General features: G+C 39.2%; 1 protein-coding gene across 4 annotated transcripts in view; it reads right to left on the reverse strand.

Annotated features, from left to right (window-relative positions):
• LOC149258336 (uncharacterized) overlaps window positions 1-27,331 on the reverse strand; it is a 173,594-nt gene that overhangs the window by 127,889 nt on the left and 18,374 nt on the right. For 3 of the 4 annotated variants that reach the window (XM_089415174.1, XM_089415176.1, XM_089415169.1), the window contains exons 2-3: window positions 2,568-2,639; window positions 1,267-1,355 (exon numbers count right to left, since the gene is read on the reverse strand). In XM_089415174.1, the coding sequence (XP_089271300.1) occupies window positions 1,267-1,355; window positions 2,568-2,639 (161 nt within the window). The remainder of the gene's footprint in view (window positions 1-1,266; window positions 1,356-2,567; window positions 2,640-27,331) is intronic. The other variant, XM_089415171.1, reaches the window with a different exon arrangement.

The raw sequence follows: 27,331 nt of genomic DNA on the forward strand, positions 1-27,331 counted from the left end.
TTGTTGTGAACATGCATTGTAATTCTTGACCCCAAGAATTCATCGGTGAAAGTTCCTGCAATGGTTAGATTTTACTAACCAGGATAGGGTTGCGAAATCAAAGTTGACAATAGGGATTAGGACATACTGATCCAGTGAGATTCATCTGGGGTGGATGCCTTTGTTGCAATTCTCCATCTCCGAACAGAAACTTGCTTTAGTTCTCGTCCAACTACATGATGCAATGATAGGATCTAGTTTCCCAAATCGATCCCAAGTTAGTAGTGTTTTATTCTTTGAGTTTGATCCAATTCACAGTCTGATTTGTATTCTTTGACTCCATCAAAAGAAAATAAGTAGGATCTCGGAATACCAACCTGGAGTTGGGACAAACCAACCAAAAGCTACAGAAGCCCAAGAGGTGACAGATCTTTCGTTCCTAAACTGCTCACCCAAGGGCCAAGGCCCATTCTAGGAGATAACACACAATACCCCTACACTTATGTAAGGTACCAAGTGATGGTTCTAATTTCTACCAAACCCATACAAGTCCACCACAAAAATTCAGGTTCCAAATCTTCAAAAAATCTCACTAAAGATTATTCGCAATTTCTTCTAGGAACAAAATTTTAACCCAATGCAGGAGTGGCAATTAAAATATGGAAGTCTTGAAACATGCATGCAAATGCCATCATAGGGAAGATAAAACACCCCACCCCTACGCTTATGTAAGGTACCAAGTGATGGTTCTAATTTCTACCATACCCATAAAAGTCCACCACCAAAATTCAGGTTTCAAATCTTGAGCAAATATCACTACAAATTATTCGTAATTTCTTCTGGGAACAAAATTTTACCCCAATGCTTGAGTGGTAATTAAAATATGGAAGACTTGAAACACGCATGCATGTTATCGTAGGGAAGGCCATTCAACAAGGAAGACAAAGTATTAAATCTAATTGCACAGCACCTTCATAAAAAAATGGTTGACATTCAGAAAATATGTGTTTGGCAGCTCTGGAAACATTGTTTTCACCACATGAATTCAACATTCATGGCATTTCTCATCATTTTTTATTTTGTGTAGCAGACCACATTGAAGGAAGAAAATCCAGAGGATATGCATAAAAACTCAAAGAAATATGAGGTCAAAAAAAATTCTATTCAATCAACAAATAGGTAAAACACAGAAACAATGTAAAGTAACAACAAGAAAACCCAATTATGATTTAACACACAAGATTCTCATCAAGAGCAAGTGCAAATAGGAACCAAAGTTTTTCTTACTGAATATCTCTTTCAAATGAGCTTCATTGACATTACGACTCAGATTGCCAATATAAAGAACCACTGATTCAGGCGGTGGAGAAGGTTTCCTGAAATATTAAATAAAACATGTTAAGATTGATGTACAAAGAAAAAATAGGACGTAATGCATTTAAATTTGTTTATTCTCAAGCAAGTACACTAAACCACAAAATAAAAGATAGAAGTAGCCATAGAATAATAGGACTGAGCAACTACCATTACAGCAGAAATTTTAACAATTTTAAGACATCAGTTAAAAGGAAGTGCAATTGCACATATACGAAAATTGATTTGCTTGAGAAATAAACGAAGTATTGTTCCGACAGGAGATTAGAGTGTAGACTAGAAATATGTGAACATAAATAATATTACTTAACAATATATTTCAAGGATGGAACCATGTTTGTCTATGTTACTTCAAATATGGTTCTCCAATTTAATCTATTTGTTTCTTTCAGTAGCCTCGAGGGATTAAAATAAAATCCCTCTAGAAAACCTATGTGGAAGATCACCTCTAATTCTCAGATATATTACTGCAAACAGTCAGATCAATTTACAAGGGAGAAGATGGAAAAGAAAGAATCATTGTTACACCCAATTTCTGGGATGCAGGAGTTGGGAAATGCATTCGGGGAGCATGTTGAAGCACCCACCAAATTCTAGGAAATGTCACAGGGAGATCAGGGTCTCCAACATAGGGGACCCCACCCAAACTACTAAAAAACTAAAATTTAAATATTTGAAAATTGAAAAATAAATCATTGAAATCTTATAAAAAATAACAAACCAATAACACACTATTACCTATAACATAATATATCATAAATGATACATGTAATAATGTATAATGTAACAACATAACAACCAAGATTCACCATTGCACAAATCATCTATCACTATCGTATTTTTCATTATATTTACAAAATTCAGAAAATATAGGCGTATGTCCCCAAATCACAAAGCACAAGGGGTCATCTCAACTGGCTGCAACCATTGTTGTTGTGTATTTGGCTACTTCTGTGCCAGCAGGTTCTTGGTTCATGTCCCCTAGGATAGGTGCACTAATCTACATCACCGGGCCTATTAGGGATGGCATCCATGAATGTGGGGAATCATCCCTTATAAAAGATTATTGAGAAAAATATACTTTGTTTGTGACCTCTAAACAAAGACTTCAATTGTAATCTACTGTTACATATCTAGGTAATAGAAAAAGTGCAGAAAGATTATGTCACAGGTATACCAATTGCAATGCTAAGTGAAGCACAATAACACATCACCTTGTGGGTGGGGACTTCCTAGGGGGTACTGGTGGGGGTGTACGTCCTCTCCTTGTAGCTGCTACTGGACTGCTGCAAAAAAGACCAAAAGAACAAGAGCTCTTTCATCAATGAATCAAAACTGAAGTAAAAAAATTAAGGTGATGCATGGCCAAAGACAACATTTAATAAATATGTTAGTTGCAGGATTGTCCTTCCACTGCTCTCCAAATCTTTTTTAGTGCCACTACATGCTATACTTCTGTATTTTACCAATTATTATAAGGGCTATTAAAACTAAATGATTCTCCAGCCATCAATACTGTTACCACAAAGTGCACTAAGTGCTAACATGCAATGCTTAAACAGTTAGGTCAACAGAGATAAGAATACATATCTGTGTAGAAACTTTGTGAAACCCAGTAAACCACCTTGAAAAAGCATATGGCACACCATGAAGCAAGGACTAACATAATAGTTGCAGAATTTTAAACCACAGAGTAGCACTAGCATTTAATGCTTAATCAGTTAAGATAAACAGAGATTGAATATTTATCTGTGTAGAAATTTACCAATAAACTAATCAGTTAAGATAAACAGAGATTGAATATTTATCAGTGTAGAAATTTACCAATAAACCAGTGAACCAAATTGAAAACACATATGGCAAGCCATGGACCAAATTGCTCAATCTGTGCAGTCTATAGCTTATACAAGTGAAGGGAACAAAGTTTCTTCTTCAGATTAATTACTCCAGAAGAATTTGGAATGTAAAGTTATCCATGAGGATACAAATATTATATATTAAATGTATGAATAAGAATGATGATACAATGAGAGCGAGAGGCTTGCTTATATACCAAGCAGGTGCTTCTTCATGGAGAGTCATGTCTCATTTAGACATGACTCTTCAACCTAATTACTAATTAACTAATCATTGTTTATGATTATTATCATTTACATTATTTTACATTATTTCCTATATATTTATTCATAACACTGCCTTCTTCCTCAAAAAGCTTTGTCCTCAAAGCTTGTCGATGAACAAGGCTTGATGTCTTTTTCGGTTTCGAATGTCTTTTCGTCTTAGAACAGTGATCTTCGTCAATACAAGTTGATTTGATCTTCTAAGTGACAAACAAAATTGTTACACTGAGAAGGGATCAGATCATTCTAGATTAATCTTCTGTGTAATATTCTGATCACTGAAATTTTGTAACGACTTGTCATCATAGAACTGGATTGAGGTTACATCACTATTCTCTGGAAAATCAGTTTGTTGTTTCTGTTCTGCATGGTCCCAATATGTAGCATGGTTGAGTTGTCTACTATCATGATTCAGATGTCGATAGGGAACTTTTTTGGTTTGACATTCCCTTATTAAGTGTGGAAATTTTTTTGATTTACTTCAGGGGATGATATTGTTGATTTGGTTACAAAATATTCACTTGGGATGTTTATCATCTGAACTGCAACATCTAAGTGTGTTGTTTCTTCAACTGACTTGTCTTCTTGAGTTGTCATATTCACTGGATCGGTATTCGTTCCCTTATCTTCAACTTGGACTGTTACCACTGGAGATTTCGATACTTCTTCTTGAGTAAATTGTTCTAACTTGTCTTTTAATGTTTTCTTATCATCCTTTAGTTTCTTAAGTTGAGTGAGCAGACTTTGATTATGGTTTCTCAGACGTAAAAGTTCTTTGATTTTTGAATTATCAACCTTATTTTCAGTGTTTTGACTTTTAAGCTTTTCATCCTTTAGATCTATGATCTATTCTTATAACTTTTATTAAGGTTCTTTAAACGTAAATTTTCCTCTTCTTGTTCTGATAAGTGTTGCTTGAGTTCCTTCTTTGTGACTTTAGTTTTCTTGACTTGTGCAATTAATTTTTCAACGTGGTCCTTGAGGCAAGAAATTACTTCATCTTTTTCCATTATTTCTTTGTAATGCATATCCACAAGATTTTTATGTTCATGTTGTAACGCTTTCTTGTTTTGCTGAAGTTTGGCTATTTTGCCATTCTCTTGATCTTCTAGCTGCAATTTCTCGGTACACTGGATTACATCATTTGGTAGGATTGATGATGGGCTTTCAACTTGCAATGCGGATTCTGTTTTCATCATTTCCTTATATCTTGCCATTAATTGTCTCATACTTCTTGTTAATGATTGTTTATCTACATCACTTAGTAGTTCGACTAAGGTAAAAGTTTTTTAACATATATGCAAACAACTTTTGATTTCTGAATGATTCTTGACAATTAGGGTATCCTTTTAAACAAAAATGACATATTGCAAAGAACCCCATATTTTTTTTATATACTTATTTTCCAAATAACCCTACTTCCACTAACTTCCTATTAAATTTTGTTTTCCTAATGACTTACTTGATATTGTCCCTTTTTATTAAAATTTAACTCCCTTTTTTTATATACTCTCTTTCATATATATATATATATATATATATATATACAGTGTTCCATGAGGACGCGTCCCCCAGGGTCGGGTGCGCGCACCCCACGCACCCGGGTGGGGGACGTCTGGGGAAATGTTTCCCCACATCTCCCCACGACTCCCCAAAAGGGGGACACCTGTGCGTCCCCCCTCAAAATGGGTTATGCGTCCCCCCTTAAATTTTCTTGTAGTCAATGATTGATGACAGGGGAACCTAGTATTTCTTTCATTTTCATCCTTTTACTTAAATTTTTAACATTACCATGAAATGACTCAAGATGTTTGAGAGTGGTTTCGACCTCATTGGAATTCATATGGAGAAAGTAGAATTTTAGATCTCACTCAAAATCCAGCAGACTTAACAGTTTTTCAGGAATTCAGGATTCAATGGATTGCAATGTTTCCATTGCATTTTGTCATGTACAAGGGTATGGAATTAGTACTTAATCAAGAGCACCAAGCCCTCTATGTACTTTAGAGTGACTTTTAGACTTATCACTCCACTGTTTTTGAGTTTTAGTTATATCAATTTACTATTCAAGCCTTCAGATTTCAGTATCTATTATAGTCTATTTTGCTTAGTGCTAATTAGATTCTAGAATGATGAATGATGAATTTTAATTTTAAATCAATTTAGAATCTAGAATGATGAATGATGAATTTAATTTTTAAATCAATGTAGATTCTAGAATGGTGAATAATGAATGATGAATATGGATCAGAATATTTCATTATTGAATCTCGTGGTCTATGGATGAATCATGTATGTATTAGTAAGGATGATGAGTATGGATCAATGTATTTCATTATTTAATTCAATTATGTATGTATCATTGTATTTATGCTTTCATTATTAAATATGAATTTGATATATATATATATATATATTAAAAAAGGAAAAAAAATTATATACCTCGATGTCCCCCCGCACCCCCTAAATTTCCCTAAAATTTGAGGGTACTCCCACACGTCCCCCTTGTGTGTCTCCCCGCACCCGCATCTCCCCCTCTTGGAGTCTTGGTGGAACATTGTATATATATATATATATATATATATATATTAATTAACTCTTATTTTTTATTTTGTTTTTTTACTAATAATGTTTCATGAATTTTGAACTCAACAACTAAGGAAAAAGAGCTCTCCACTGCAACTGTTGAACGCACGCAACCTAGCCTGGGTGAACGCAGTTCCCAGCCGCCTTCTTGCGGCCTCCTGTCGCTTTAATGGAGAAGATGGGTCCTCCAAAAGATGGAGATCCATCCACAGATCGTCAACAGGAGCATGAAGAATCTGCAAATGACTTTGCATCTCTAATATCTGCCATTGGACCTCCTGAGATTCTTGAGATATCCCTCCCTCCAACTCTCCCTCATCGTGCAGCACTATCTCTCGCAGAACAAGGATTGGTTGGTCAGTTTACAGGTCTATGGCCATCCCCCAAATTTGTTCAGAAATGGGTCGAAAGAAACTGGACTTCTTCAATCACTGAGAAAATCTCCATAAGATTCTACGGAAGAGGGTATTATACCTTCCATTTGAAACAAAGGAAGACCATGATTTAATATTTAGGAACGGCCCATACTTCATGGACATGCGAGGATTATATTTAAACAAATGGACCCCTGATTTTGATCCTGAAATGGATGTTCCCAGTTTCGTGTCGGTCTGGGTTAGACTACCTCATCTCCCTCTTCACTGTTGGGGAGATGAATCGGTGAAAGCTATCTAGAATGTTGTGGGGAAATACAGTGACAGATGTGAACCAAAAGAGAACATGCATGCGTCCGCGAGGATCTGTATTAAAGTGGATCTAGGGAAAGGTTTTCCTAAGGCAGTAAAGATCAAAATAGACCAATGGATGCATATACAACAGCTGGACTACGAACAAATTCCCTTCAAGTGCAAGGTATGTCATGAATACAGTCATTTTTCAAATAAATGTCCAAAAAAAAAGAAAATGAAAAAACAAAAGAACCTGAATCCATATGAGAACAAGTCAAAAGGAAAAAACCGTCCAACAAACAAACCATTCCCCCTTCAAACCAACCTCAAGCTCCATCGAAACCTACTCCATCCTCTCCCATTGCAGATAACCCTTCCCCCCTAGCTAATACCAACCCTTTCGGCCCCTTGGAAGAGCCTTCAGCTCCCCTCTCTCCCCCCTCCTCCCCCTTCCTCCTCCCATTTACTCACACCTTCCATCCCTATTACCCACTGCACTCCACCTCCTCTATCAATGGACAAAATACTAACAAGAAACCAATCCAACGAATCCCTCCAAACCCTTGAACACCAAAAGAAAGCAGGAAGAAAATCCAACAAGGAGCTGAGAGATGAAGCAACAGCTAAAGAGATGGCCTTAGGAACGCAGCAACCCATGGATTCCTTCTTTGGGAAAAGTTCCAGGAATAATGAGAAAAATCAAAATCAGCAAAGAGGGAAAGGTCCCTCATCTCACCAAACAAACAAGTAATGATTGTGGTCTCCTGGAATTGTCGTGGTCTGGGAACACCCTTTAAAGTGAATGCAACAAGAGATATTCTAGCAAAGGAAACCCCAAATATATTCATGTTTCAGGAGACCAAAACAAGCTACCATGAATCAGAAAAAATGACAAAAAACTTAAAAAATTATGAAGGAACAGCACAACAAGCCATAGGGGCCTCAATAGGAATTTGTACACTATGGAAGAAAGGAAAATGGGAAATGCTACAGCAAAAAAAAAGAACAATACTAGATCCGAACAGATTTAAAGGAAACAAACACCAAGGAGCAATATTGTTTTATCAACATATATGCTCCCAACCATTACAGGGAAAAAGAGCAATGCTGGAACACGGTTCAAGAAACTTTAAATGAAACACAAAACAGAAAAGTAATTTTGGGAGGGGACCTCAATCTGGTCCTAAATATAGAGGAGAAATTTGGAGGGACCTACCATGCAGACCCATCTAGGGAGGCTCTCGAAACAATCATGGAACAAAACAAGCTAATTGATATCCCTCCAAATAATGGAAAGAACACACGGAATAAAAAAAAGGGTCGGAAAAAGTAATATAAAAGAAAGATTGGACCAAATATTGGTACAAGAAAACATCATCTCCAGTTTTAATTCAGCAAGATCAAAAATTATACATACCACGGCATCTGACCACAAGACGGTTGCAGCCACTTTGGGAATGATGGACAACCAAGGGTCATTATCGTTTAAATATTGTCCAATATGGGACAGCAGTGAAGATTTCATAAAATTAATCTCAGAAGTGTGGTCACAGAAGTAAAAGAATGTTCAATGAATTAATTTCGAATGAGCAAACAGCTCAATCATAATACAGAGATATTTACAATAATAGAAACATCAGGTTTCTATGTAGAATATAGAAACACTCAGTTTCATCAAAGAAACTGCTAAAAGAATACAAATAGCAACAGCTAAAAGGAATGAGCATTAAATGCTAAATAGGAATATTCTAATATATTCTAATACCCTCCCTTAATGCTCAATCTATTTACAACACCAATAGACCCTCTGAATTTTACAAATTTATCAGGGCCAAGAGGCTTGGTGAAGATGTCGGCGGGCTGCTCTGTTGTGGGAACATATTACAACTGAACTGAGCCGTCTTCAAAAAGCTGGCGAATGTAGTGACAATGAGTTTCCACATGCTTTGTTCGTTCATGAAAGACAGGATTCTTGGCAAGTTTGAGCACTCCCTGATTATCACAAAACAAAGAAGTAGGCCCTGTCTGAGAAACATGCATATCTGCCAGCATACGTCGAAGCCAAACTGCCTCACAGGATGCCTTAACTGCTCCCCGATACTCGGCTTCTGTTGAGGAGAGAGCCACTGCCTGTTGCTTCTTACTAGTCCAAGTAACAGCACCGGATCCTAGATTAAACACATACCCAGCTGTAGATTTACGGTCATCAACCGAACCAGCCCAGTCAGAATCAGTGTAACCACTGAGAATAGGATTGGAACTTCGAGTGTATAGGAGGCCATAATCAGAAGTGCCACGCACATATCGTAGCACACGCTTTGCTGCTTGCCAATGATCAGCTTTAGGAGCGGACATGAAGCGAGAAATGTAGCTTACTGCAAAACTGATGTCAGGTCTGGTAGCAGTAAGATAGATGAGACTGCCCACTAATTGTCTGAATAAAGTTTCATCCACAAGGGGAGAGGATGACTGAGCTGAAAGTTTGAGCCCTGGTTCCATAGGAGTCGTGGCCGGTTTGCAATCCTGCATTCTGAATCTGTCCACAAGATTTTTGGCATACTTGGACTGAGAGAGAAAGATCTGATTTTCAGTCTGCCAAACTTCAACCCCCAGACAATAATGAAGAAGCCCCAAGTCTGTCATCTCAAAAGTTCTGCATAAATCTTGTTTGATCCCATGGATCAAATGTGCAGAGCTGCCAGTAATGATAAGATCATCCACATAGACAACCACAAACAAGATATCATCACCAGTATGCTTGATGTACAGGTTTGCATCAGAAGGGCTCCGCTGAAAACCCTGATCTGTCAGGTACTGATCAATTTTCATGTACCAAGCCCGAGGAGCTTGTTTCAATCCATAGATTGCTTTAGCTAACCAACACACTTTCTGTTCTTGACCAGCAACCTTAAATCCTGGAGGCTGCGTCATGTAGACTTCTTCTTGGAGATCACCATTTAGGAAAGCACTTTTTACATCCATCTGATGAACTTTCCAATTGAACTGAGCTGCTAAGGCAAGAACAAGCCTTATGGTACTCATCTTGGCTGTAGGAGCAAAAGTCTCCTCATAGTCGATGCCTTCCTTCTGTGAAAATCCTCGAGCCACAAGCCGAGCTTTATACTTGTCTATGGTTCCATCAGCTTTGTATTTCACTTTATACACCCATTTGCAGCCTATGGGTTTTTTATCTGCAGGAAGATCAGAAAGTGTCCATGTGTGATTCTTCTGAAGACTCTGGAATTCGGCTTCCATAGCCTGTTCCCACTCAGATGTACCCTTAGCCTCTGAATAGGTTTGAGGCTCAAAAGTACTGTGCAGGTTAGCCATAAGAGCAAAATTGACTGTAGACTGTTATCTGCTCTTATGTCTAGAAGTTCTGCCTTCAAGGAGCTCATCATCCCGGAGATCACCAATGGTTTTAGCCCACCATTTTGGTCGAAGAGTAGAAGAAGTAATAGCAGAAGTAGAGGAACCAATATCAGGAGGAGGTGGAGGAGACTCAAGAACAATAGGGGCCGCAAGAGGAGGGTTATTTTCTGGAGGAAGCTCAGATAGAGTATGATCAAATACTGATGCTACATCATCCCTCCCATCAGGTGGACCGACCGGAAGAAGAACACTGTGAGACTGATCCTCAGAACACTGCTTAGAAGAAGAAGACTGAAAAAATCCTCTGTCTTCATCAAATACTACATCCCGACTGAAGCTAAGGCGACCAGTGGCTATATCTATCAGCCTATAGGCCTTGTGATGATCACTGTACCCTGTCATCATGAGTTTCTGGCTTTTGGAATCCAACTTAGATCGCTTAGCAGCTGGAATCCAAACATATGCAACTGAGCCAAAAACTTTGAGGTGACTGATCTTAGGCTTTCGGCCAGACCAAACCTCTTCAGGAGTCTTCCCTGTAACAGCCTGAGTGGGTGATCTGTTAAGAAGATAAACAGCAGTAAATACTGCTTCAGCCCAGAATTTGTTTGGAACACTCCTGTGTTGTAGCATGGAACGAGCCATTTCAACAACCGTGCGATTGCGACGCTCGACAACACTGTTTTGCTGAGGAGTGTAAGGAGTGGTTAATTGACGTTTGATGCCATGGATATCACAGAAGTTGGCAAACGCTGAAGAACAAAATTCCCCCCCATTGTCTGTCCTAAGGGTCATTATGTTACAACCAGATTCTTTCTCCACTAAAGTTTTAAACTTCTGAAAGGTACTAAGAACATCAGATTTATTTTTTAAAAAATATACCCACATCTTTCTACTGAAATCATCGACAATAAGTAAAAAATATTTGCAAGCAGTGATAGAAGCTGTATTCATAGGTCCGCAAATATCAGCATGAAGTAACTGAAGTACCTTAGATGCGCGCCAAGATTCCCCATTTTTGAATGAAGACCGATGTTGCTTTCCCGCTTGACAGGCGCTGCATACCCCCAACTGCTGAGTCTGAATATCAGGTAATCCAGACACAAGTCCCTCCCTAGAGAGCTGAGAGAGATACTGCATATTGAGATGCCCATATCGCTGATGCCATAGAGTGCTGATAGGAGAAATACGTGCTGCTAGAGCCACTTCTGAAGAGTCACCAGTGTCAAGTAGCCTGTATAAACCATGATCTTCTAGGCCAACAGCAACTGTTAACCTAGACTCCCTGTCAATAATGGAGCACTTGTGGGTACTGAACACTACATCAAGTTGAGGCGAATTTCTCATAATCTGGCTGACAGATAGCAGATTAATTTCCATACCAGGAACATAGTATACATTCAGAAATATAAGTGTGCGCCCACCAGACTGAATTTGAACTGTACCTCTGCCAGCTACTGTGTACTTTTCACCTCCGCCAAATACCACGGAATCACTGAAAGGTGAGAAGTCAATAAACCAGTCACGCCTGTGAGAAAAATGACGTGATGCGCCAGAATCAATGTACCATGCAGAGGAAGGAACATGATCTGAAGACCTTTTAGCCATAAAGGCGTAAAAGGCAGACTCTGTCTGCTCGGAATGTTCTGCAACATTTGCTGTCTGATGTGGCCCGCCCTGTTTCCTCTGTTCAGAAGCAATCCTCTGCCGGCAATCTTTCTTCGTGTGACCGAACTTGTGACAGTAATTACACTGCACACTTTTCTTCCTAGCAGGATCAAAAGGCTGAGAGGAGCCTTTCTGCTGAAAGGACTGAGAGGACTGATATTTTGCAGAAAATGCATTTTCCGAGGACACTGATGAAGCACTACTACCAAACTGTTGTTTCCACCGATCCTGCTGCAGAAGTTTGGTACATAAATCTGGAAACTTCAGATCAACATTTGTGGTGGTAATGTTGAGCGTTTCAATGAAGTGTTCATAAGATTTCGGTAGACTCTTCAGAGTAATGACTACCATATCTTCTTCCTCCATGGTCCGACCAATGGCTTCGAGCTGATCTCGAATGTCTTTAATTTTGTTGAGATGTTCTTGTAAAGACATATGTTCATCCATCAAGATGGAGAACAACTGATTTTTGAGAAAAAAAGCTCTGCTTTTATCAGATGTCTCATGCAATTCTTTCAACTGTTGCCAGATTTCAGCAGCTGTCTTGCCAGAAGGGATCTGTGGTAACTGATCATCAGCGACAGAGAGCTTGAGAAGCATAACAGCCTCTCGATTTCGATCATCAAATTTATCTTGATCGGTCCCGGCTGTACCTGGACGAAGCTCTTTGCCCAAAATGAGTTGATCAAGACGCATGTACTCAAAAATGGTCAACATTCTTTGTTTCCAAATGTTATAGTTGCTGCCATTAAAGCGTTGATTTCCTTCTAACATCAGATTGGTAAGTGTGGTCATTTTCACAAAGAAAATACAGAAGTATGACACACAAGAACAATGTAGCTGACTGTTTATCCTGGTGAAAATTTAAAGAACAGACTTTGACCTACTAAAGAATATCTCTGCTGTCTAAAACAATAGTAATACTGCTAGCACAGAGTACAGTTCTGAAAATACAGTTTTCCACAAGATAATACCGGTCTACCATAAGAGTATACTGATGCAATAACCAAATGTCACAGGTCTGAGTTTGTAATGAAGAATGTGCTGTCTTAGTTTCACACTTCTGCTGAATGGTAACCTACTGCCGGCAAACACCACGGATATATATATTTCTCAGGTATCAAATTGGCCCACAGAAAATACACAAAGATGTAAACAATGGCCCACGTGAGCTATCCAAGCATCACGTTACTTCACGCTCAGCTACAGGTCATATGCTTGAAATAGAACCACGTGAGTTATCAAACCTGCACGTCCCGTCTCAGCTATGTTTATAGACGTGTATATAAAGGCCACAGGTGAATACGCTTGATATTGAAGTGATCACACACGTATACAATGAACCACGGGTTATGTAACAGCGTTTGCAACAATACAGCGTTTGCAAAATACACCGGTTACGTGAAATATAATGAGCCACGGGCGTATAACAGAGATATAATGAACCACAGGCGTATGACAGAGATACACTGAACCACGGGTTACGTAACGGTGTTTGCAAAATACAGCGTTTGCAAAATACACAGTTTACGTGAAATACAATGAACCACGGGTTTTTAAATATACTTCCAAGGGTTTAACGCACACGGGTTTGACGCACGTCACTTGACTTATAAATCCACGGGCGTTTCAAAATCACGGGTTTGACTTATAAATCACGGGTTTCAAAATATATATCCTCAGGTACATAATCCACGAGTTTGACAGCGTTTTAGCAGTAGTTAAAAAATGACAGATGCCCGCAGATCGACTTTTCAAAACACAACTCCGATTTTCAAACAGACAAATGAGATTTGAGAGAAAAACACCTGGATCACGAATGCTGGGAAATTCCACGGTGTGGTCGAGTAGCCGCCCGGTGAAGAAGAAGATAGCCGGATCCGCGATTCCAAGCAAAACTGGCCAGCCAAAAAAAATCTCGCTCCCACGAAAACATTCACCGCCACAGAGTTATTTCTTTAATAAAATGATCATGCAAGAGAAGAATCCATTTCTGTATCGAGATGGACGACTGTAAGCTTTTATCACAGCGAGCAAAGCCGAGGCTAAGACTCAGTGAAGGCTGCCTGGCTTACAGAGGGCTCGACCTTAGAAAGGACTCAAGAGATTACGATGCAAAGAGAATTACTGTTCAAGAAGAATCTCTTAACCTTGCTCTGATACCATAAAAGAATGTTCAATGAATTAATTTCGAATGAGCAAACAGCTCAATCATAATACAGAGATATTTACAATAATAGAAACATCAGGTTTCTATGTAGAATATAGAAACACTCAGTTTCATCAAAGAAACTGCTAAAAGAATACAAATAGCAACAGCTAAAAGGAATGAGCATTAGATGCTAAATAGGAATATTCTAATATATTCTAATAAGAAGGTCACAGGTTCGCCTTACTTTGTGTGGGAAACCAAGCTAAAAAAATTGAGAAAGGAAGTGAAAATATGGGCAAGAGAAAATGAAAAGCAAAATAAAAAAAGAAGGGCAAAGCTAATTAAAAAAAAAAAATTACAAGAGGCAAAAGAAAACGAGGAGGATAAACAAGATCATCTACAGGAAAATGATCTTTTTGGGGAAATATACAGAGAAAATGGAAAAGAAGAAGAAGAGGTGAGATTAAAGTCAAGAAGCTTATGGCTGAAAGCATGGGATAAAAACACAGCATTTTTTCACAACTCCATGAAAATGAGAAGAGCAAAAAATCAAATTGACAAAATCCAAGTAGACAGACAAGAAATTAAGGGAGTGGAGGAACTAAAAAAGAGGCACGCAACCACTTTAAAAACCTCCCAATAGCAAATGGAGGAGTAGACCATGATAATTTTCTGCAGCATACTCCAAACAAGAAGGACAGAATGCAGAAATAATGAAAGAAATTTCAGAAGAAGTAAAAGCAACAATATGTAGCCTTCACCCGGATAAGGCACCAGGCCCGGATGGCTTCACAATCGCCTTCTATAGGCAGCACTAGTAAACAATAAAAAAGGATTTATTAATAATGGTAAGGAATGTGTTCAAAAACAAAAAAAAAAATGGGACGCAACACAAAATCTTCCTATCTGGCATTAATACAAAAGAAGCTAACCCCTCCACTTTCAGTAGATTTCGGCCAATCTCCTTATGCAATTCTTCCTACAAGATAGTAACAAAGATTATAGCCAATAGAATAAAGAAAGTTCTCCCGGAGATAATTTCGGAAAACCAAGGAGGTTTTGTCCCAAACAGGCAGATCATTGATAATGTAATAGTGGTCCAGGAAGCTATTCATTCAAGCATGCTGAGAAAAGAAAAAGGAATTATTATAAAATTAGACATGGCCAATGCTTTTGATAGGGTAAGCCTCCCATACCTCATGGCTATCCTAAAGAAATTCGGGTTCTCAAAAGAAATTATCAAGGTCATCAAGGCTTGTATCACTGATCCATGGATAGCACCACTTATAAATGGAAGACCCAGTGACTTCTTCCAAAGCTCCAGAGGATTGACGCAGGGATGCCCTCTTTCTCTGTTTCTATCTAAGTAACTTGACACGAGGATTCGGGATTCGTAGGTTACGGGGATTCAAGTGTCCGATTCGGACACGTTGACCCCCCGAAATAGGACACATAGGATTCGTTATACATTATTTTATTAAAAGTATATATATATATATACACACAAATATCTAATTTTTAATATATATATTAAAAATTAGATATTTTTTACACATTCTCATTAATGATACAAATTCATTGATTTCAAACATAGATCTTCATCTAGATGTTAGTTTTGTTGTTTACAAAGTAAGTTAGTAACATTATAGCATGCATGGTACATACAAAATTCAAATACATGTCACATAAATCATGATTCATAAATGAAAGACAACATACAAGATAGTAAGATAAAGACACTGACCGCTCTAGTTTTCTCATTAAGTCATCAAATCAAAATGTGTTACATAGGTAGTGCAATGCCAATGGCAAATAGAAAGAGAAAATATAAAACAACTACAGGTATACAAACCTCAAGGCAATAGGTAGCCCATGACTCATGAGTCATCAATCCTCATAATCATCATCAGAATCAGCATCAATGTCCTCATCATCATGGTCACCATTGCTCTCCTCTGCATCCTCCTCCCATAGTTACAGGAAGCGTCCCCCCCCGGTTACAAGGCCCGAAGCACGTCCTGTCCGGATGCGTCCAGGAAGCATCCCCAGAAGCGCGCTTCCCCCTTTTTTGGACACTTCCGCCTGTTTGGGATGTTTGTTTTGAGTATAAATGCAAAAAAAAATATATATATATATATATAGCAGACGCTTCGCTTCCTAGATTTTTGGAAAATGACGCTTCCGCGTCCCCGCTTCATGCAACATTGTCTCCTCCTCCCCTATATCCATAGTCGCCTCTGCATCTGCTAGTGTGGAGGATGACCCCTCTAAAATATCATCGTCATCAAATCTAGCAGGCTCTAGCACTGGATCATTGAGATCCATGTTGGCCAATGCCAACTCAACACTGTTGTCCAAACCCATATCATCAGGGAAGACATCCCACATCTTTGTCTTTCCCCTCAACCACTCTTCCCTCTGCCTGTAAATAACACGAAGGTTGGTGTGCACACACACCATTGTCTCTGCCGTAGACTGCTCAAGCCTGCTCTTCTTCACACTATACAAATTCCCATATGTGCCCCAATTCCTCTCGCAACAAGAGGATGAAGTCACCTCAAAGAGGAGCCTCATGGCTCACTGCTAAAGAGGAGGGCTTGTTGCCCCATGATTTGCCCACCAAGAATAGGGCTTCTTAGCCCCCTGTCTCTAATCACATCATATCCTGCAAATCGACCAGTGCCAGTGGAAAACTCTGCAAACGCATTCTCCATCACATCAAGCAATGCTCTATCCTAGAAAACCCGCTTGAATGCATTTTTCCTCCCCTGTGAGATTTCACCATCCATGCGAGGAGAGAATCTGCGGGAAGGTCCACCATTCAGCCACTCATGGTTGTAGTATTTTGGGTTCAATGAGTGAGCCAAACAATGTAAAGGTGTACAATTCTTGTCCCATCTACTGACAAGAATATCATGTATAGTACCACAGAAGGCCTCTAGTGATGTCTCATACTCGGGGCACTCACTCTGTAGAATAATGCTCCTCACAGAGTCAATCATGGAATCCCATCCCTCATAAACCTCTCCAAGGATGGGTTTGTCTGTATCTGCAAATCGAAGCATAGAAATGATGGGGTCCATGATCTGAAAAATTAGATCTACCCTCTCCCACCAAGCATCATCTAGCACTGTGTCCTTCACTCTTTTAGAGGCTAGGTGATCTATCTTTCTCCAAAAAGACCAAAACTCAAAAATAACCATGGCCCCAAGAGCAATCTTGACCTCCCTCAACCTCTTCAACATGATGAATAAAGAGGCAAACCGTGTATCAGCAATCTTCAACAATGATAGATTGTTGTACTCCTTGTAGATAGTGAGGGCATTTGTATGATTTTGCACAAAGTTACGGATATGTCGTGCATCCTCAATAATGTTACCAATCCAAAGCACATCAAAAGCAATGGATTTCAATGCTAAGTTCAGTGAATGGACAATGCAAGGTGTCCAAAACACTTGTGGATATTTAGCTTCCACAATCATGCCAGCAGTCTTGCAAACAGGGGCATTATCTGTAATGTTTTGCACACAAGAATCAACAGCTACATCTTCAATAACTTTAATAAATAACTCACCCATAAATTGTGCATCCTTGTATTCTCCAAGTGTATCCACTGCTTTCAAGAAAACTGGACCATTCAAAGAAGACACCATGAAGTTGATGAGTGGGTGTCGTGTTGGATCTGTCCATCCATCAGAAACAATGCTAACCCCAGATGTTGGACATGATGCTTTAATAGGCTCAAGCATTTTTTGCGCCTCTTTTTTTGCCTTCGTCAACAATGTGGTTCTAAGCTTCTCTGATCCAAGAGGTGCATACCATGATGGAGACCCGTGAGTTAGAGCTCGACACATCTCAATAAATAGAGGTGAGCATGCAACATTAAATGATATGAAGTTTTGATAGAAAAAAAGCCAGTGGTGAGATCAAGATCTTCTCGTTTCTCTTTTTGAAAAATCTTGTCCATTGGACCAAGTGAAATTGCTTTTCTTTTTGCTGCTTATCCCCCAATAGAACTCTCAAATGGAAATTTGGTGGTGCCTTTCCTCAAAAATGGAAGGGGGTCTTCATTCTTGGTTTTTCTTGATTTTGCAGCCACATTTGCCATACCAACAGTGAACTCTTTTTCCATTTCTTTCCTCTTTTGTAAAGGAACAACTTTACAAGCTCCAACTCCACATTCTGGTAAAGCCAACAAATGGCCTTTCACACGGTAATATGTGCTTTTGAAAGAAATGTGGCAAAATTTGCATCTCCAATGCACATTGCCTCCTCCCTCCCCTCGGTGCTTGTCCCATCCTCTCTTGTGACATATTTCCACAAGGGATATTTCTCAATGTTGTCTTTAGGAGGAAGTCTTCCCTCAACATTACTTGCAACAAACTCTGATGATATTGGGGAAAGAGGGGCATCTCCAATGGAGACATTCTTCCCCTTCCTTCGCCCCCTACCTACTGCCCTTTATTGAGCCATGAACACTGTAAAAAAATAAACAAAACATGCACAAATTTGTAAAAAAAATTCATATACAAACTGTTGTAATAGAAATGCAAAAAATTAGAGATGAAATGCACTTCCCTGTTGCTTGAATCTCCTTGCTGAACGCTCCAAACCCTTAGCTCCTTGCCCACAGCTCACTATTTGCAAAAACGAACGAGAGAAATGGTAAATAATAAAAAGAACAGCATTATTTTTATGCCGCGAGTTTCACTTTTTTGGGATTCGAATCCCAAAATCGGGACACGATGTGTCCTAACGGGACACTACCGAGATTCGATCGTGTCCCATTTTTGGATTCGAATTCCTATCAAATCGTGTCGGATTCATGGGATTCAGACACATGGCCTGTTTTGGACGAATCTGGTTTCAGAGGTTTCTATATATAATAATGGTCGATACTCTAAGTAGAGCACTGGACAAAAAAAGGCGAGAAATAATCTTAACTGGCCTGTAAATCTTGAAAGGAATTAAAAGTATCAATCACTCCTTGTTTGTTGATGATACTCTCTTGTTGGGAGGTGCCTCATGCATAATTTCTCAAAGATTTAAAAAAGTCATGGATAATTTTTTGAAGGTCTCTGGTGGTCTTTTAAACAACTCTAAGTGTAGAATTTATGGCTGGAATACCTCTTCCCTAACCATGCAAAGAATCTCACAGATTCTTGAGATCCCTATAACCATTTCTTCTACCTTGGACTACCCATTTCAAAAGAAAATCTGAAGGTCGAGTTGTGCAGTAAAGAAATTGAAAAAATGAAAGAGAAAATTCAAAAATGGGGAATGATGTGGCTGAACATGGCAGGCGGGGTAATACTAATTAAAGCTATGCTCACGGCGCTCCCAATATATCAATATGCTACAATTTTGGCTCCAGAGAGTGCACACAAGCAAATGGAACTAATCATAAGAGGTTTCCTCTAGCAGGGAGGGAAAATCGAAATTGGAAAGAGTAGTATATTCTAGGTATCCCTCCAAATCTAAAAAATCAATGGGACAGCCTTTTGTACCACCTCAAAGGAGCAACACCAACGAGCATGGAGGAGGATGACACAATAGTATGGGACCCGAGTGGAGGAAGCTATACAGTTAAGACCGGATATACAACTCTACAAGAACAACAAAATCAACAAGACTGGGCTCCTTGGAAGTCTATATGGAAAATTGAAAGCCTCCCAAAAATCAAAATTTTCATATGGACCCTGCTAAAAGGGAAAATTCTCACTGCTGAAAACCTCAAAAGAAAAGGATTCTCTGGCCAGTCAAGGTGTCCGATGTGTTTAAAGGAAGAAGAATCTATTCAACACCTCTTTCTGGACTGCACTGTCACCAAAGAATGTTGGAAGCAACTAACCAGTCCTTTGGAAGTTGATCTAAATTTCTCCAGAACTTTCATGGAATTCTTCATAGAATGGAAAAAAACATATCCCTACTCGACAAAGAACAAGGAAACCATTAAAAGGTTTTGGGACTGCCTCCCAGCTGTTCTGTTGGCAAATATGGCTCTCAAGGAACAAAAGCATCTTCAAAGATCAGGCACCAAAAATTGGGAAGATATTGTCAAAAACATGGGGTCTTACCTCTGAATTTTTAAATATGAAGGGAACAACAACAATCGACAATAGTCTTCTACAGCAAGAAGAAAGGGACTGGATTAGCAAGGCAACAATAAGAAACAATGGAAATAAAAATCTCAGGGATAGACCTCCATCACAGAATTGGAAAATCAGATTAAATGAGGAAGAGTTTACAACTTGGAAAGGAAATCAAAATAGATTTTGCCTGTTCTTCGACGGGACCTCTAAAAATAATCCGGGAAAAGCAGGTGTTGGAGGCAACATAAATGATCCTTGGGGGAAAATGTTGATCTCCTATGAATGGGGTCTGGGGGAACTTCAAATAACAAGGCAGAGGCTTACAGTTTGTTATTGGGTTCTATGATACTTAAAAAAAATCCATCAAAGATCCAATAATATTGGGGGACTTGGAAATCATAATTGAAGCAATGGTCAGCAACAGAAATCCATCAAATGCAGCCATAAACAAGATTCTCAATCGAATAAGGAACAATCTAGTAAGTTTAGGCAAAGTCACATTCAAAAACATCTTGTGAGAGAACAACAGCACAGCTACTCATTATGCTAACATGGCAGTTACCAGAATGGAGGGAGAAATAAGAGAAAATGAGGAGGTTTATCATAATTCGATCCCATAGTTACTGTCCAATCAATGATCATGACAAACTACACATTTCTCCAAACAAATCAGAAGATCAACAACAGGCAGATTCGAAGGACCATAGCAAATCACTGCACAGAGATACCAACAGCTCAAACAGCATGGAGGTCTCGTGACTTCTATCAAAAAATCCTGAGAAAATCAAGCCTCAGTCTTAACCCGAAGTTGAGGGAGGTTAAGCCACTTATTCCCTTGCAGATATGCACAAACCGCATTTTCATGATCGTTATCTCAATCGCCTTCCTTCTTTAAATTACGAGTCCTCCTTATCCTTACCCATACGCAGCCCTGTCAATGATAATCATGTAGCCTCTGTTCCGCACTTTCCTCATCGGTCCTCTGGTTGCATAACCCATCTAAGAATCCTGGGCATTTCCCTCATCAAGTCTCTTTCAATTTACCAGTGCAAAGAGTCCTCTTCCTTATGCGTTCATACTGCTGACAGTGCCCTGACTAAACTACTGAATATAAATCCTCTGTGTTGTAAGTATATTGAGGGAGAGAGCTTTTACGAATACACTGCCATCATCTCAATTCTTCAACAAGCTCGCAGTTCAATCAAGCTCCGCATTGGTGTCTTAATTCAATCCCTGTCAACAGCTCAAAGAAAGGAAAAAAATCATCCAGACAACAAAAAGCAGAAGTGGAGTCATCTGTTCAAGGGAAGTGAAAATCGATTAAGGCTCAGCACAAACAAGAACTTCAGGAAGCAATACAATATCACAAAAAACCATACTGCAGAAATGGAGTTCAACCCGGTGGAGAAAGCTGCCCAGAATGATAGTTGCACCACTTGCAAAGCAAATAAATTCATGATTAGCAAACTTTTTCCACCGGGTTGAACTTCACTCATTCCATTAAAGGTTTTGGGTTTGTCAAATTTCATTTGGATACCAGGGAATTTGTTTTGCTCCATGATGTGATGTATGTGTCGAAGTTGAAGAAGAATTTGGTATCACTATTTGCTTTGGAAGACAAAGGGATGAGGGTTTCCTTCATCAAAGGAAAGGCTCTTACTTCGCCTATTGGATCCTCTATGAGAGATGCATTCACATTACGATCGAGATTTGAAGGACTCTAGAGAGTCACTAGAAGACCTCTTCTAGCATTGGTCCACAATGCTCATCATCTAAGCGAGATATGGCACCAAAGATTGGCCCATCTACATTATATTATGTTCTTCCGAAATTGAAGAAATTGGTCTCTAGTATTCCTGATGTTCAAGCCCAACATGATGGAGTATGTTCGGGTTGTGCTAGTGGAAAGAAGACATAGGGACCATTCCCCTCTAGCGAGAACAAGACAAATGACATTCTCCATCTCATTCATTCTGATAAATGATAGATGTCCATACATCCTATTGGTGGCCATCTCTACTACATCACCGTCATTGATGATTTCTCAAGGAAGACATGGATTTATTATTTGAAGCACAAGGATGAAGTCTTCGAAATGTTCAAAGAGTTCAAAGCTTTGATCGAAAATCAAATAGAGAAGAAAATTAAGATCTTCAGGTCCGACAATGGTGGAGAGTACATTTTCAATGAGTTCATCGATTTTTGCAAGAAGGTATCAAGAAAGAGACGATTATGCCCTATAATCCCGAACAAAATGGAGTAGCTAAAAGAAAGAAAAGGTCTACTGTAGAAGTCACTCGCGCCATGCTACATGATCAAAAGTTGCCAAAGTTCCTTTGGGGAGTAGCAAGGAATGATGTCGTTTATGTTCAAAACAAGGTGTCTCATCAAGCATTGGACAACAAGACCCCCGAAGACGTGTTCACAGGTGTCAAGCCTGATGTTGACCATCTTCATATTTTTGGTTGCCCCATATATTTCCACGTGCCGAAGGACAAAAGAAACAAGCTGGAAGCCTCGAGAAAAAAAGGTACGTTTGTTGGATATTATGAAAATTCTAAAGCATTTAGAATATATATTCCTGGTCAAACTAAGGTTGAAATTAGCAGGGATGTAATGTTCAATGAAGATGCTGCCCTTCGGAAAGCAAGGGACCTTCCTTTGCCTCCTCCTCTTAAGAAAATGATGATATGGATATTTTAGATGGTCCTGCCGTCCCTGAATCCAAGAGAGACATCGTTGATGATCCCATCCCATGGACCCCTTAAATCCTTCCCCATGTGATCCTCCTGCCAATAAGAGGCCACTTTGGCTTCATGACTCATTACAAGATGACAAGAGACATGTTCCCGTGAGAAGATCATTTAGAGAAAGCAGGAAGCCATGTTGGTACGAGGGATATGTTGCAACTATGAGTAATATGATTCAAGCCAAACCTCCCACCTTTGAAGAAACCATGAAAGATCGAGTTTGGAAAGATGCTATGGTTGAAAAATATGAATCAATTATGAAGAATGATGTATGAGATGTTGTGCCAAGACCAAAGGGGAAATATATGGTGACTACAAAATGGCTATTCAAAATCAAACAAGGAGTCGATGAGAGCATTGAGAAATATAAGGCAAGGTTCATGGCCCGAGGATTCTCCCAAAAAGAGGGGGAAGATTATGACGATATATTTGCACTTGTGGCTTGATATACAACCATTCGCTCGATAGTTGCTCTTGTCGCAAGTCAAGCATGGACCCTTCATTAGATGGACGTTAAGACAACATTCCTTCATGGCATGCTACAGGAAGAAGTTTACGTTGACCAGCCACAGCGATTTGAGGTAGAGGACCGAAAGACACATGTTTACAGGTTGAAGAAGGCATTGTATGGTTTGAAGCAAGCCCCTAGAGCTGCAAAGCATGGTACACCCGCATAGACAATTATTTGGTTTTGGATTTACAAGAAGCAATGTTGACCCCAACCTCTACTTCAAGGTAGTCCAAGGTATGTTGTTGATTTTGGTTTTATATGTTGACAATTTATTCTTGATAGGTAGTGAGCCTCTAATGATCAAGTGTAAGAGGGAGTTAGCCTTTGAATTCAAGATGAAGGACCTTGGACTCGTGCACTACTTTCTAGGCCTTGAGGTGTCGCAAAGGCCCAGTGAGATTTTCCTTTCACAAGGAAAATATGTCATAAAATTGTTGGAGAGATTTGGAATGACAGAACCCAAGTCCTTACCCACACCAATGGAAATAAATTTCAAGAAGCTATGTGGAGAAGTTACAGGACCCAATTTGGCGAATCTATCCAAATATAGACAGTTGATAGGGGCTCTGAAGTTCTCAGTGAACACCCGTCGAGGCATATGCTATGCAGTAAACACGTTGAATCAATTCATGACTAAGCCTCTCCATGCACATTAGATTGTTGTCAAACATTTTTTAGATATTTGCATGGAACGATCACCCTTGGTTTTAGATATTTTGTCGAAGATGCACGACTTCATGGATATATCGATGTTGACTGGGCAAGAAACGTTGTCAAGAAGAAGAGTACATTTGGATGTTGTTTTAGCCTTGGATCTGCCATGATATCTTGGATGAGAAGGAAGCAACAGTCCGAAGCACTAAGTATCGTCGAGGTAGAGTACATTGCCACTAGCATGGCTAGCTGCGAAGTAGTTTGGTTGAGGAAGCTCTTTGGAGAGTTATTTGAATAGGTCCTAGTCACTACAGTGATATATTGCGACAACAAGAGTGGGATCTGTCTGGTAGATAATCCTGTATTTCATGACAAGTCCAAGCACATAGAGATCTGATATCATTACATTCGGGACATGGTGTAGAGAGGAGTCGTTAGAATCCATCATATATCGATAAATGAGCAAATTGCAGATATTCTCACCAAGGCTTTGCTGAAAGGGAAGTTCTTGGTCTTCAAAGAGCAACTTGGACTGATGAATGTGACCCCTCCTAATAAGGGGCATCACTGATCGAGGACACTGAGCCAACTCCTTCCCCCTGTCTGAGCTCCCAAGGTGAGTAATTGAGATGGGTGGGCTCCTAGGGTTGAGAAATCTCTGGACAATAGGGTATCACCCCTATCTGTCACCCATAGGGTTGTAGATGTAGTTCCCCAATCTTGGTCTAGTAGAGTATACCCCAGTTGGCATCATACCCACAAGCTAAGCTTGTTGGGATTACCACTCCCTGTCTAGCCAACAAGTTGAGAGAGTTGCTTGGAGGTATGTTACCCAAGTTGATTATGATGCAGGTGTTCTAACACATGACTCTTAAGGGTCATTATTAGGAAGATCGAGGAGCAATAGGATGGATGAGATCTTGTATTGATCAGTATAGGGTGGAATATTTTAGCTCCCCTGTGTTATGACTCCTATTGCTCGACATAGGGTGGAAGATGTTTTCTCCCCTATCAGACTACATGAGGTGAGAGTGTCCCTTAGGACCTTCCTCATTGTCCTAAGAGGGTGGTAGCTAATGCTCCCTAATGATTCTTCTTTTTTAGATTCGAGAATGTTTCAGCAGATAGAGTTGAGCAGAGATGGGACATGATATGATGACAAGATACATACGATTATTTCATGATGCAATTGGAATTTCCCCTAGTTGAGAGGGAGTGTTAATTTGGCAGCTTCGTGATAAATTCCAACTATGGGACTAGATTCCTCTTTTCGAGAAGACCAATTTTGACTATTGAAACGCTCAATTTGGACAAGTGAAAGTGTATTTTTGAAGAAAAACCCACAAATGCACATTTGATTAGGTCGGCCCTAAAGCAAATTGGACACCCTTGGAAGCCTATAAATTCAAGTGACCTCAAGCTCATTTGGACATCACCAAGCATCTTCTTCTTCTCTTCTTCATTGATTGGTTCGCACAGGTCTGAGGCTAGGTCACGAAGATTGGTTCGTATAAGTCCAAGATTGCAAGGTTTGAAGCTCGCACATATGTTAGGGTTTTGTTTTCCAACCGCAAGCTTGACACAAGCAATTTTTTGCTGTAATGGCAAGCACGCAGGCTCATTTGTGTGGTTGGAAGCTCTCAGCCACATGCATACCTCTTCCTCCATACAGTTGGGCTCTAGGGTTGCAATTTGACATTTGACCGCAGACAAGACAAGTTGACTCTGATCAATATTGATGTTGGGAACATATTTTTGAATGTTATTGGGTTAATTTTGTTGGATGATTTTGTATTGGCTCATTGTACTCTCTACTGAACATTTTATGACAATTTAATAAAAGAAGAATTTCAAAGGGTTTTCCCATAGTGGGTTTTTCCCTGGTCATTGACCGAAAATCTGGTGTCTCTTGTTGATGTGTTGATTGTCTCCTTTGTCATTGCATTTATTGTTCTATCTTCAATTACTATTGATAATTGGAAATATTAATTATTGATGAAAGATTGTTAATTGAAGAATTGATTTGGGCTAAAGTAATTCAAACAGCATAGAGCAATGTGAAAATTTAACACCCTACAATAGATTTGTATATCTACTACCACAAATCCTTGAGAATCTCAACCAAAGATCAAGCTTTGATACCATGTTAGAATTTCAAGCCATAGGTGACTAATGTACTTATGATCTTAATCAAACAAGTAGATTGTTGTATTTAATTAATGTTGAAATTAAATTTCAAACCATAAAATTAATCACACAACCTGGAAATTAAATAGCGGAAGCATAAAAATTAATTTCTCAAACACAGATAATTACTCCTTCAAATCAGCTTTCCATCCCTTCAAAAAACAACTTAAAAGAAAATCTCCACATGCTACCCAAAAAAAACAACATGCGCAAATACAAAAAACACCTTGAATTTGAGAAGCTATAAGTTATTTGAGAGGCAAAACTGCTGGAAAGAACAGCAACAACAGTCATTTGTTGTAGGCACTATACCACTATTATATGGATCCATATAATGCTATATGTATGACCGTACAAAAATGTTGTCTCAAACTGTGCGCCACCCAAGAATGCCTCTTCCTTGGCCACCTGCTCTCTCTCTCACACACACTTAACTAATCATGTGAGAAAGCCTCGACTTTACCCTACCTTTATAATTTTAGCAAAAATCTATTAAGATTTCTCCTAGTCTAAGTCATGCATGAAATACAATTTTAGACTAAACTTGATAATTTTAGATAACAATGGTATGTTCTATGCTTAAGAGCAATTTACTTCATTTTTTTCTTATTAGCCCACTATCAATTTCCAGATTAGCAATCACATTAACATGACAGTAAATGCAAATAGAACATAAACGAAACGCAGAAGACAAGTCAAGACAAGAGGACACAATATTTAGCAGATGCTAGGGGAAAACCCCAATGTGGGGAAACCCTTTGATCAAGTCTTCTTATTATTCTCCAAAAGTTCAAGAGAGAGAGAGTACAATATACAAAACTCATTTGCCCAATCACAGTCAAATCTGTCTAATCAAACAGCAGTCAACAGAATGCCCTAACCAGAAAGTCAACGCTGGTCAACTTAGCAAAAATCTTCCTCCAAATTAGCTTGGTCAAACACAGTCAACTCGGCCTCCAAGGATAGTCCGAATCAGCTCAAAACAGTCCCAAAAATATCAGTCAAACTGGGTCAATGCAGAGTCAAACCTGCGGTCAAACTTGCTACGATCAACGCTGGTCAAACAGCATAGAAAATCTCGATTTCCATGCCAATGAATGCGGCCTACCCAAACAGAAATAATCCCACAAAAATCGCAGTCAAACAAGGTCAACATTGCCCGGTCAACGCTGGTCAAACTTCCTGCAACTTGGTCAACGCTGGAAACAGAAAATCTCA

The sequence above is a fragment of the Pinus tabuliformis genome, chromosome 6 (genome assembly GCF_031772625.1).
Source record: "Pinus tabuliformis cultivar Carrire ecotype Pingquan chromosome 6, CPIR1, whole genome shotgun sequence".
Taxonomy (NCBI): Eukaryota; Viridiplantae; Streptophyta; class Pinopsida; order Pinales; family Pinaceae; genus Pinus; species Pinus tabuliformis.